Source organism: Palaemon carinicauda, chromosome 11 (assembly GCF_036898095.1).
Source record: "Palaemon carinicauda isolate YSFRI2023 chromosome 11, ASM3689809v2, whole genome shotgun sequence".
Taxonomy (NCBI): Eukaryota; Metazoa; Arthropoda; class Malacostraca; order Decapoda; family Palaemonidae; genus Palaemon; species Palaemon carinicauda.
Genome location: NC_090735.1, coordinates 137843603 through 137856102, shown reverse-complemented (window position 1 = coordinate 137856102; position 12500 = coordinate 137843603). Strand labels below are relative to the sequence as shown.

The 12500-nt window shown below is 42.2% G+C and overlaps 1 protein-coding gene across 1 annotated transcript in view; it reads left to right on the top strand.

Annotated features, from left to right (window-relative positions):
* The window catches only part of LOC137650234 (43 kDa receptor-associated protein of the synapse), a 626772-nt gene that overhangs the window by 333467 nt on the left and 280805 nt on the right, over positions 1-12500 (top strand). Inside the window, 1 exon segment of the mRNA XM_068383497.1 lies at positions 413-1809. Within this exon segment, the coding sequence (XP_068239598.1) occupies positions 1614-1809 (196 nt within the window). The 5' untranslated portion in view covers positions 413-1613.

Sequence of the window (12500 nt, the reverse complement as noted above, 5' to 3'; positions counted from 1 at the left end):
AAAATTTCCTTTTTTATAATACATTTTTTAGGGAGTTCTTAGAAATATAATTGGAATTTGTGCATTATGAGTTATAATCCATGACCCAAAGAACAATTTCTGATTTATATTTTTCCAACAAAAGTACTAACTATAGAAATAGAGAAGAAATCATAATGCTGAACAAATTTATATATATATTTAAGTAAATCATTAATATGAACGCAAACTTAAACAGACTATGCTTAAATTTTTCATTCTAAACATAATTACAGAACCTCTGGGGTACCGTCTTGATCCAACTGGAACCACTTATTCTAAAAGTGGCCCTCTTAGTTGGCCCCTTGATATGTAGGTTATTAATAATATTATTGTTCAAAGACCCTGTTAATTGAAGCCTTGTGTTGATATGTTTTTTTCTCTTTCTTTGCAGCTCAAAGAAAACGGAATCCAGCAGTGACTATCTTTGGACACAAAGAAAAAGATCCTCCTCCCCTCACCAGGAAGATAAGGAAGTTGAAGCACACTGAGATATTGGCATCGAAATAGTCTTAACACGGCTGGAGGAAGCATCTTAACACTTGGCTGAAGAAGACTTTAGTATGTTCGTATAAACAAAATTGTGCCGGTTATGGAAAAGAAAACAAATAAAGTACGCATAAACTAAAAAGAAAATAATGGCCTGTGGGTACTAAAGTGATGAAGTTGAGTGAAGTGAAGGGAAATCAGAAATCTACTTAGATTGAAATTCACAGGTGAAGAAACGCCATTCAAAATGTCCAGAACGAGTCGAAAAGACGTGGAAGACGACAACGCCATCATCATTAGCATCAACCAGGGCGTGTTTGTGATCCCTCGATTGTGCAAGGCCTTCGACAAAAGCAGCGGAGACGCATCTGAGCAGACGTAATGCCTCCCGGAGCTAAGATTAGGGACTTATTCGTCGTTGTTCAAAGTGCCTCTTGGCCGAAGAAAGGTCCTTTGTGAGTGCCACAATTGATTAGGAATTTAGCAGTTGTCGTCGTTATTATTATTGTTGTTATTGTCACTATTGAATATATTCCTCCCCTGCCCACCCTCCGTCTGATTGCTCCCCATCATCTTCCCCCTGCTCTCCCTCGTGCTGCATCCCGCCTGTTCCAGTGCCACATGCTTCAGAGCGTCTCAGTGCCAGTTATTACACTTCCTTTTTACTGTTTTTCAAAGAAGCGTAGCTAACGACCGTATGGGAGTAGCTGCTACGAGTGTAGTTAGATTTTACATCTTCTTTATAGCTCGATTATTCGGATCCATATAATATCCTGATGAGTTTGGCAATACGTTCTTCAATCACGCGTTTAATAAGATACCTTCATAAAAAGACAATTTTCTTTCGACGGCCTCTTATTTGAGATAGATAATAAAAGAAAGTACTATGTTCCTCTATCATGCATCAGCTGATCCTATTGTTTAATGAATGATCCCTTTTTGGGATCCATAGTGTTCATCGTAGGAAATCTTACAAATGCATCCCTTGAGAGGAATCGGGTCAAACTTCGAAGAATTGTCCACAGCATTGCCCAGAACGATGGAGAATTCGTCGCCGTCTGTTCGAGAGTGAAAGATCCAAGGGAAGGACAGAAGAGGAATCCACCATGTTAGGTGGAGGACCCGCCAGGGCCCGCAGGGCGCCTCTGCAGCGCTCTGACACGGCCCCGGAGGAGCTGGAACTCGAGCGCCGCTTGGAGGCCGAATGGAGGCGGAGGTCGCTGGCCCGAGCCAACTCGGCCGACCGACCCGCCTCGGCCGCGCCTCCACGCACTGCCTACACTCTGCCCGCGGCCTTTCCAGGTAAGACAACCTCCCCGACGACGTTCATAGGTTACAATGAATGCGATTCCGGTACGATGCAATAGCTCAATCATGGAAGGTGGTTTTCGATGTGATTCGATTACAAAAGCATATTATCAATTTTTTATTTTTATATATATTTCTTTTTTTTTATTTTTGCAAATACATATTAACTTTTTTGAGATTTTTTTCCCTTATATTCCCTGGAAACATTTTTTTTTATTCAGTTGGGGTAATGATTTATAGGTTATAAAAATGATGATTAAAAGTACCCAGGCTATTTTCACTGGCATACTAAAAATATGCATACGAATTTATAAGTGTACCTACAGGGCTGTAACCACATTTGCAAGCGTGCTCACACACACACACACACACACACACATATATATATATATATATATATATATATATATATATATATATATATGTATATATATATATATATATATATATATATATATATATATATATATATATATATATATATATATATACACACATAAATAAAATAACCCACAATGTATGAAAAATGAAATTTATTTAGCTTTCGAAGGGACCATCTCCCATCCTCTTCAGAAAACAAACATTTGTTTTCTGAAGAGGAAGGGAGATGGTCCCTTCGAAAGCTAAATAAATTTCATTTTTCATACATTGGGTTATTTTATAAATACACGGAAAATTGTGTATTTTAATGTATATATACATATATATTTACACATACACACACATACATACAAACATATGTATGCTATATTTCACAATATTTACAGATGATTATTTGTAATATATTTTGTTTTGAAATAGGGATATTTCCTTATTAACCAAACAGTACTACTCACGGCAGGTGTCATCACTTGCAAGTGTCTGTAAATGCATCATTATTCTCCTGTAATTGTATTAATCCCCTTTCATGATGCTATCAGCCATTTTTAAATGTCATGCATCACAATTCGTACCCAAACCGCATTCATTCTACTTTGATGATAATAATTAGTCTCTTTTTATCTCTCCGTATCTTCGGAGAGAAAAGAAAACAATTATTGCTGTATAACCATCAGTTCTGTCTGTTATCGAGTAACGATTAGAATAATAATGCCTTCCCTCCCATCCCCTCTTATAGATTCATTCAACAGTTCCAAAACAGGTCAGTAATTCTGTGTGTGTGTCGTCAGCTGTTCTTTTCACATTCATTTATTTTTGTAAGAATTATTCGTTAAAAGATGCTGTGTGTAAATCTGCCAGTTTGGCTCCTAAGTTCACATTACCAAATGAATTTAATCTAAACATAACTGAGACTTGCATTATTAACCTGTCTTCTTATAAGGTCTTTCATTACTGACAAACTTTCATTGTTCTAAAACTATTGACTAAAATTTGATTAATTAACGCAATGACCGTTCTAAAGCCATCCTATAATCAAGAAGTATTTTATGGTTATGTGTGTTCAATATTCTTTCCATCCTTACCTGATTCCCTCTGCAACCAGTTTTAACATCCCTCTTAATTAATTGTCAGAAATTTACCAGAGGTCTTTATTCCATCATTTTATTTTTGACTAATTCTATAGGTTAAGCTATTCTGGAAATTATGTTGTGTCACGTTGTTCTACCGATCTGATTGGTAAGGATGACAAATTAAGATTTGTTTTTTCAGGTAATGCAAAGTATTGTGTTTCCTAAGGAACTCTGAAATTTTAGCAAGATGTGTTAACACCATTATCGTGTTACAACCATAACATTTGATACCCAATTTGTCTTGATCTTTAATGCCTTCATTTTATCACAGTTATTCATCATTTATAATTCCTTCATTGTGTCACAGTTATTCATCTCCCATAATGCCTTCATTGTGTCACAGTTATTCATCATCTATAATTCCGTCATTCTATAATTCCTTCATTTTATCAGTTATTCATCATTTATAATTCCTTCATTGTGTCACAGTTATTCATCTCCTATAATGCCTTCATTGTGTCACAGTTATTCATCATCTATAATTACTTCACTGTATCACAGTTATTCATCTCCTATAATGCCTTCATTGTGTCATAGTTATTCATCATTTACAATTCCTTCATTGTGTCACAGTTATTCATCTCCTATAATGCCTTCATTGTGTCGCAGTTATTCATCATCTACAATTCCTTCATTGTGTCACAGTTATTCATCTCCTATAATGCCTTCATTGTGTCGCAGTTATTCATCATCTATAATTACTTCACTGTATCACAGTTATTCATCTCCTATAATGCCTTCATTGTATCGCACTTATTCAACATATATAATTCCTTCATTGTGTAACAGTTATTCATCATCTATAATTCCTTCATTTTATCACAGTGATTCAACATATACAATTCTTTCATAGTATCACAGTTATTCAACATGTGTAATTCCTTCATTGTATCATAGTTATTCATCTTTTGTAATGCCTTGATTGTGTCATAGTTATTATCTACAATGCCTTAACTGTATCACAGTTATTCATCATCTTTATTGCCTTCATCGTGTCAGTTATTCATCATCTATAATGCCTTTATTGTATCACTTTTATTCATCATCTATAGTGCCTTCATTGTATCACAGTTATTCATCATCTATATAGGCTTCATCGCGTTATTCATCATCTATATTGCCTTCATTGTATCACAGTTATTCATCACCTATATAGACTTCATCGTGTTATTCATCATCTATATAGACTTCATCGTGTTATTCATCATCTCTATTGCCTTCATTGTATCACATTTATTCATCATATTTAAAATGTCTTCATTGTATCACATTCATTGTATCATAGTCCCCATCTGTAATGATCACAGTATGGCCATCACCTGCAAAACCTTATTGTAATCAACGCCTCTGTATTTCTTTGAAATCTGTAACGTCCTCACTAATCATGTACCGCCCACTCACCGCCTGTAACGCCCTCGTGTCGTAATACAGTCATCACCTGGTTGTATCGGAGATGATCATTTCAATTTCCATTTTATCAAAGCTGGTTTATGAGGCCTGAATTCCTTGAAATTTATACGCAGAGTCGATTTCGTTATTTTTAGTTTTGATTTTTATTATTTCAGTTAATTAATTATCTGTAATGAGGCACATCATTCAGTCTATCAAAGCTCTTTATGTAATGAACATTGCCAGATCATAATTTTTTCCTTTTTGTTTTGAAGGTTAAATGCTTTTTCAATAACCTTTTTTATTTTTGGGGGGAGAATAATTCAACGAGCGGTGAATTAGAGCTTGTTTCTATTGAGAGAGAGAGAGAGAGAGAGAGAGAGAGAGAGAGAGAGAGAGAGAGAGAGAGAGAGAGAGAGAGAGAGAGAGAGAGAGGTGAAATCCAGAGGGAATTTACTTTGATTAATCTAGTTATATGATTTTGTCTATAGCCAATAATTACTGAATTTCAGTTTGGATGCATTGAATTAGCATACGGAATTACTGTCTTTCTATCTCTTACTCACTCTGGGTCCAATATCTATCATCTGTCTATTTATCTATCTACCTATGCATTGAATTAGCATACGGAATTACTGTCTTTCTATCTCTTACTCACTCTGGGTCCAATATCTATCATCTGTCTATTTATCTATCTATCTATCTTTCTGTCTATCTATTTAGAATTTCACCCACTTACTTTCGTTTGCTTTATGTTAGTAAAATAGCTAAAACAGCAATGAACCCCGTAATTTTTTTTTTTTTTTTTTTTTTTTTTTTTTTTTTTTTTTTTTTTTTTTTTTTTTTTTTTTTTTGGTGATAACTTACCACAACATTTATAAAAATAATTAATTTCCAACTTTTCTGATTAAAGGGCCAAAGTCCACTTATAAATGGCAGAGGCAAGACACAGTGATATCTGGCAGGAAATTTACCTAGAGGCTGACCACATATGAATGATTAGCGCCAAAGCCCCCTCTCCACCCAGGCTAGCACCAGGGAGGGCCAGGCATTGAATGCTGATGACTCAGCAGGTAGATCTATAGGCTCCCCCAAACCCCGTATTCTTAGTTCACAAGGATGGTGAGGTTGCAGTCACTAAAAAAAAATATCGCGTTTGAGCGATCGCCAGGCAGGGATGTTTCCAAGGGGCCACCACAATATAGAAGTTAAACCTGGACACCTGTTGCTGTATATTTCATTTATTAACACCACATTTTTTTACATGAAGGGGACATTGTTAACATTTGACACACCTACTCCAGCTGCTGTTTCTCTGGTTAGCCTCGCACACATCTAAGAATGCTAAATTGTATTTTCCCTGTAAATATCTATTTGTAATTCCAAGTGAAACAAGGATGATTTTATTAGATGAAATTGTATTCGAGCAACTATGCATATTTGTATGGCAATGATTTATGAGGGTATTTGTGGATTTTAATCACGGAGAAAAAAGACGCCCATTCCTTTATTCTTCTCAGAAATATTTTCACCATTTATTTTCCGTCATTTCACACCACTATCACATCACCATCCCTTATTAACACAGTATGATATGCAAGCCTCAAGCATAACTGACTACCTGTAGATTCTACGAATTTTAGCAATACGATATTCTGAAGATTTTCTATGCTTGAAAGCATATGGCCTTAATAGGCTGATGTATTTTTTTTCAGTGCAAATGGTTAAAGAATATAAAATGACCCTTATTCGTAAATTTATCAAAAGTGTAAAGTAAGGTTAGAGTAAAAGGAAAGTTCAAGTTAAGTCTTCTATCACTCTTACAAATTGACCTGATCTCAAAATTGATAAAATAATTTCACATATGTAATTTGTTCCGATACGAATCCTTATCACGGCCCAATAAATGGGAGGCCTCCAAGTGCCAGCTCTGCGACCAGAGTTTCCTCCAAGATCCCCCCCCCCCCCCCCAACAGGCCTAACCCCCTGAACCCACCTTCTCAACTGCGTGACACTTACCACTTGTTTTCCTAGTACGAAGGTAGTAGGTTGGCAAGGGCACCTGCTACCCGTTGGGATACTACCGCTAGAGAGTTATTGGGTCCTTTCTCTGGCCAGACAGTACTACATTAGGTCCTTCTGTCTGGTTACGGTTCACTTTCCCTTTGCCTACACGTACACCGAATAGTCTGGCATATTCTTTACAGATTCTCCTCTGTTCTCATATACCTGACAACACTGAGATTATCAAACAATTCTTCTTCACCCAAGGGGTTAACTACTGCACTGTAATTGTTCAGTGGCCACTTTCTTCTGGGTAAAGGTAGAAGAGACTCTTTAACAATGGTAAGCAGCTCTTCTAGGAGAAGGACACTTTAAAATCAAACCTTTGTTCTCTAGTCATGGATAGTGCCATAGCCTCTGTACCATGGTCGTCCACTGTCTTGGGATAGAGTTTTCTTGCTTGAGGGTACACTCGGGAACTCTATTCTATCTAATTTCTCTTCCTCCTGTTTTGTTAAAGGTTTTATAGTTTATATAGTAGATATTTATTTTGATGTTACTGTTCTTGAAATATTTAATTTTTCTTGTTTCCTTTCATCACTGGGCTATTTTCCCTGTTGGGGCCCCTGGGCTTATAGCATCCTGCTTTTCTAAATAGGGTTGTAGCTTAGTAAGTAATAAGGATAATAATAATAATGCCATAGAGGGACACTTCAGGCGCCCTTCCCAGGTGGCCATTAACCACTTAACCTCTGGCCGTCCTTGCGCTTGGTCGACTTCTGTCTCTCTTGTGTTCATCAGTGTTTTCCTTTGTGCTTTTAGTGTGCCTTACCTGTTTGGATCTCATGTCGTTCGATCTCTTCTTGTGGAATCTGTGCGAGTGCAATGTCGTTGCCCAGGGGTAAATGGTAAGCGTTGTGAAGCTTTCTTGTCTCACATGGAAGTCAATCCCCACAAAGAAGAAGAATAAGGCCAAGAGGGACAGGTCGCCCTCGAGGAAGGGCAGTGATTCGCGTCCTTCTTCGGCTTGTTCTTCTGTACCCAGTGTTTCGGGTCCTTCTCTGTCACCAGTGTTGCCCACAGTAGTGGAGGAAGTACCCTTTGTGTTAGAGACGGGACCTCGTGTGTTGCCCTCCGGTGTTAGGAGTCGAACTCCTTGCCAGATTGATGGCATAATCACCTTGTCCTTTCCATTTCCGAGAAAGGCCTCAGAGAAGATCGTTGGGACTTTACAGGTCGTGATCTCTAGCTGCGAGCGTCTGCTCTAGGATTACGCGGCTCCTCGTGGAAACCACGTGACCCGAACCGCTCTCCCGCCGATGGGGTGGCACGGGCAACCTAACCTTATAGGTCATAATAGCCGCCAACCCTCTTCCCGGCACCACCCTACAGCTTGTTATCTGCCACCAGTGACCGGCTCCTCTGCCCCTTCTTGGGTGTAGAAGCCGCCTTCCGCCCTCAGAGCGTCATCTTTATCCTCCACTCAGTGGCTCCTTGCTGCTGTTCTAACCTCGTGGGAGCTAGAGGCCTTTTCAGGCACCCCGAGGACACTGTTCTGGTCTTTGTTAAGGGATCCTTTACTGGTGTGGGGAACGGTGGACCCTGTCCCCAAAGGTCCCTGGGAGGATTTTTTCCTGTTGGATGACGTCGCCTTTTCACCCCCAGTCGCCGAGGATCGGCCACGTCAGGAGGGGATGAAGGACTGCGTTAGGGGACGCCATTCCTCTAGGCTGCGGTCTTGTGGGTTTGGGTATTCAGATCCCGCTCGAGCGCCGAAGCGGAGCTGATTAGAAGAGGAACGGCATAGAGCTCCCTCGGTAGTTAGGTCTAACCTCCAAGATGTGCAGTCTCAAACTCCATGGCAAGGTCCAGCGAGTGGGGCTCCCGAAGCCGGTGAGTGGTCTCCGGAGATGGGGTTACGAAACCGTCAGGAGGACGAGGTGGTAGAGAAAGTGTCGTCTTTCCAGAGGTTGTTGGGCCTCATAAGGAAGCTCAATGACGTGCTCAATCCCGCTCCGGTGCAAGTTCGACCTCACGACACCAGTCTGGAATGCCAGTTTGGAACCCCTTGGGAGGCGAGGCCCTCCCTGGTCCTACCCCTCTCATAGGACATCAACCAGCTGCTCAAGAGGATCACTGCTGCCCCCACGGAGCACTGAAGCTTTTACCCTTCCTGGAGGTGAAGCACAGGTGCTTCTAAACTCCGAAGGAAACCTCTCAGGGACACCAACCATTGGAAAGAAATCTGGCTGCCCTAGCCCCCTTATCCACAGAAGAGAGACTGTCTGGCGGGGCTGTTGGTTTCACAGTCCAGGAGGCGACACTCACAGAAGCAGCCACATAGGCCTCTGCAGACGTGGCCTCCTGGCAGGACCTCTGGTCCATGACCCTGGTATCCTTCACCTTGGAGAATGATGTGAGAAGTCGAGCGAAGGAATAGTTTGTAGACCTAGCAGTCTCGTGGTCGAGGGCTAGCACTTTCTTGGTGGGTCAGTCATACACCTCAGTTTCGAACTGGATCCTGCGTAGGAGAGATGTCGTTCTCGCCTAGGAATGCCCCCATCATCAAAGAGACGCTTTTCCCAGAGGATCAGCAGGAGGAAGCGCTGGATAAGTGGAGGAAGGGAAGTCACGACGTGATACTTCATAAGGTGTCCTCATCTTCGTCGTCCTCATCAGAGCACCCCTAATACCGACCGCGGGAACATAGCCAAGCCAGGGCCCAGTCAGGCCTTCCCATGCCTCCAAACCAAGCCTCATCATTCACCTATTGGGACCCCCCCCCACCGGTGCAGCCCCCCACAGGAGAACAAAAGTCAGTCCCTGTCAGCAGTAGGCACAGACCCCCAGCAATCCGAGGGGCATGTAACGACCTCTTCTTTATGTGGAAGTAGGGGGCGGAACCCCTCTCCCCTGTGTCCTCCAGGGTTAGGGAGATGCCTCAATATAAAGTGGAGAAATTGGGCGAAGGAAGGAGCAGATCAATGGATGGTATAGATTTTAAAGGAGGTACCGTATCCCCTTCAATGACTCCTCTCCGTCTCTGATGTCAGGGCTCGGAGATATTCCCAGGCACCCCAAGGAGGAAACTCGTTGGAGGGCCTTAGAGGAGGAAGTTCAAGGAGCTATCCAGGCAGTGGCCCCCAATCTGCCAGACTTCTTCAGCCACCTGTTCCTGGTGGAGAAAGCCTCGGGTGATTGTCGCAGCAGAGGGACAAGCTAGTGGCCTTCTGCACGGAACTGGGGGTAGTGTTCAACTGGGAGAAGTCACTGCCCTCCAAAAGGACAGTGTTCCTGGGCATGGAAATATGATCCGTGCAGGCAAGAGCCTTCCCAACAAGGGAGAGGATCGGGAAACTAGAAGACTTGGCGAAGCCTTTCATCAGGGAAGATCCGGTGTCACCGAAGGAGTGGCAGAGGCCGGTAGGACACCTGGTGACCCTGGAGAATGTCTTTCGCAGGGGAAGATTAATCCTACGTCTGGTCCAGTGGGAGCTGAAGGAGGTGCAGGCCCAAGCAATCCAGTGACTGCCAGCAAAGAATTCCCTGTCCCAGTCAACCAGGGAAGCACTCCAGTGGTGGCTGGACCCAAAGAACACCCGAGCAGGTTCTCACTACTGGACCCTCCTCTGGAGGTCCTTCTGTTCAAAGACCCATCCAGGGAGGAATGGGTAGCTCACCTGACGAACAGACGGCCGAAGGTCATTGGTCTCCGGAGGAGGAGGCCCTTCACATAAACGAGCTCGAACTTCTAGCAGTGCAGAGGGCTCTCCTTGACTTGGGAAGCTTATTGGTGGGAAGAACAGTGGCTCTGATGAGCGACAATGCCACTGTCGTCGCCTACATCAAGAAACAGGGCGGCCCTACACTCCTGCCGGGTTCACGAGCTGTCCGGTGGAAATCCTGTCTTGGGCCGAGGACAATGCCATCTCCCTAACAGCCAGGTATATCCTGGAAAAGAGGAACGTCCGTCGCAGACGGTCTCAGCAGAAGGGTACAAGTGTTGGCGGCGGAATGGTCCCTTCATCCAGAAGTGGCAAAGGCAGTGATAGAAAAGAGGGGATCTCCCTGCCTGGACCTCTTTGTGACGAGTTTGAATGTGAAGCAGCAGCAGCTCTGGAAGACGCGTTTCAACATCCGTAGGATGGCCTTGACGTGTACGCCTTCCCCCCATTCAGTCTACTGTGGCCGACCATAAACCGTCTTCCGCTGCGGGGAAAGCAAAGATGACACGGGTAGCTCTATGGTGGCCTGAAAAGGAGTGATTCGCAAATCCCGGTGGCTCCTGCCTCTGTGACAAGACCTGTTAAAGGCAATCACACTTCCAGAACCTCTCCCTTCACACGTGGAGACTATTCACTGTCTCATTGATGGTCGCCCAGCAGAGGATCTATGGGTGGCCATACCCGGCACAGTCGAGATGAAACGGCAAGGGGTAGATCATCTCAAATCCCTTTCCCCTCTACCTACCATGAAAGGATCCGGGAAGGAAGATGTTTTCTGGGTGAGTATTCCCTGACTAACATACTTTTCTCTATTACCTTATAAGACTTTTCCCCAACAGGATTCCCCCTCCCCCCCTTGTGACACTCTCACCCCTCTTGCAGGGTTTATGTCCCCTCCTCCTAATTCGGAGGCTCCTATTTATTGGGTTGTGGTAAGGATTCCTATCGGAACAAATGACAATTTCTAAGAAAATTGTATACTTCCTAACATACCTACCACAGGCCAATAGCGTAATTGCCCCTAATCCTACCCCGCGATAGACCCTCCTGTTAGATACTATCTTGCATGGGACCAGGGTAGAATGGTTAATGGCAACCTGGAAAGGTCACCTGAAGCGTCCCTCTAGGGCCTGCTGGGAAAACAAGAGAGATCAGGGTCGGACAGGTGAGAAGGGGGGTGTCGGGGTTTTAGGCCTGTTTTTTTTTTTTTTTTTTTTTTTTTTTTTTTTTTGGGGGGGGGGGGGGGGTAGAGAAACTCTGGTTGCAGAGCTGGCGCTCAGAGGCCTCCTATTTATTGGGGCGTGGTAAGTATCTTAAGAAAAATACAATTTTCTTAGAAATTGTCATATTGTGCCGTTACTTATGATTTTTTAATATACACCCTCTCAGAAATAAATGATTTATTATTATTATTATTATTATTGTTATTATTATTATTATTATTATTATTATTATTATTATTATCATCACGAATAAACCCATATTTTTTTTACTCCCTCTGCGCAACAAACTGACTCATTATCAACACATATAATAGTGAAATGACATAAAATTTACATAGTCTTACATTGCCCTCAAAATTCTCGTGATTCTGTTAAACATGAGCTTAAATTTTTGTGTGTACGAGGCACCTTAGGATATCACGTGTTCTTTGATCCAAGTTCTCTTTTCAACCTCCAGATTTTCCTTCACCCAAACTTTACTCTTGAGTGCACAGACTAACTTTACTTTCTGAGTGAAAGAAATCCTATTTTCTCGCATGGTTAAGCAAATGCCAAGGACTAGGCAAAAGATAGTTTTTCGGTTTTCTTAACTGCCTCCAAAATACTGCTACACCCTCAAAGATGGGATCATTCCACTTCGAATATATGGGGAAGCCATCTGGCGTAATAACATATATGTTTGATCTCGGTATCATCTCTAAGACTTTCCCAGACAGGATCGGACTGGAGGGAAATTTGTCTCAGATTAGGTTTAGGTTAAAATAGGGTTGGAATTTTGAGTGGGGTTGGACTGCAGGAACTTAATTCTAATGAATTTAACCTCCTCTATTAGG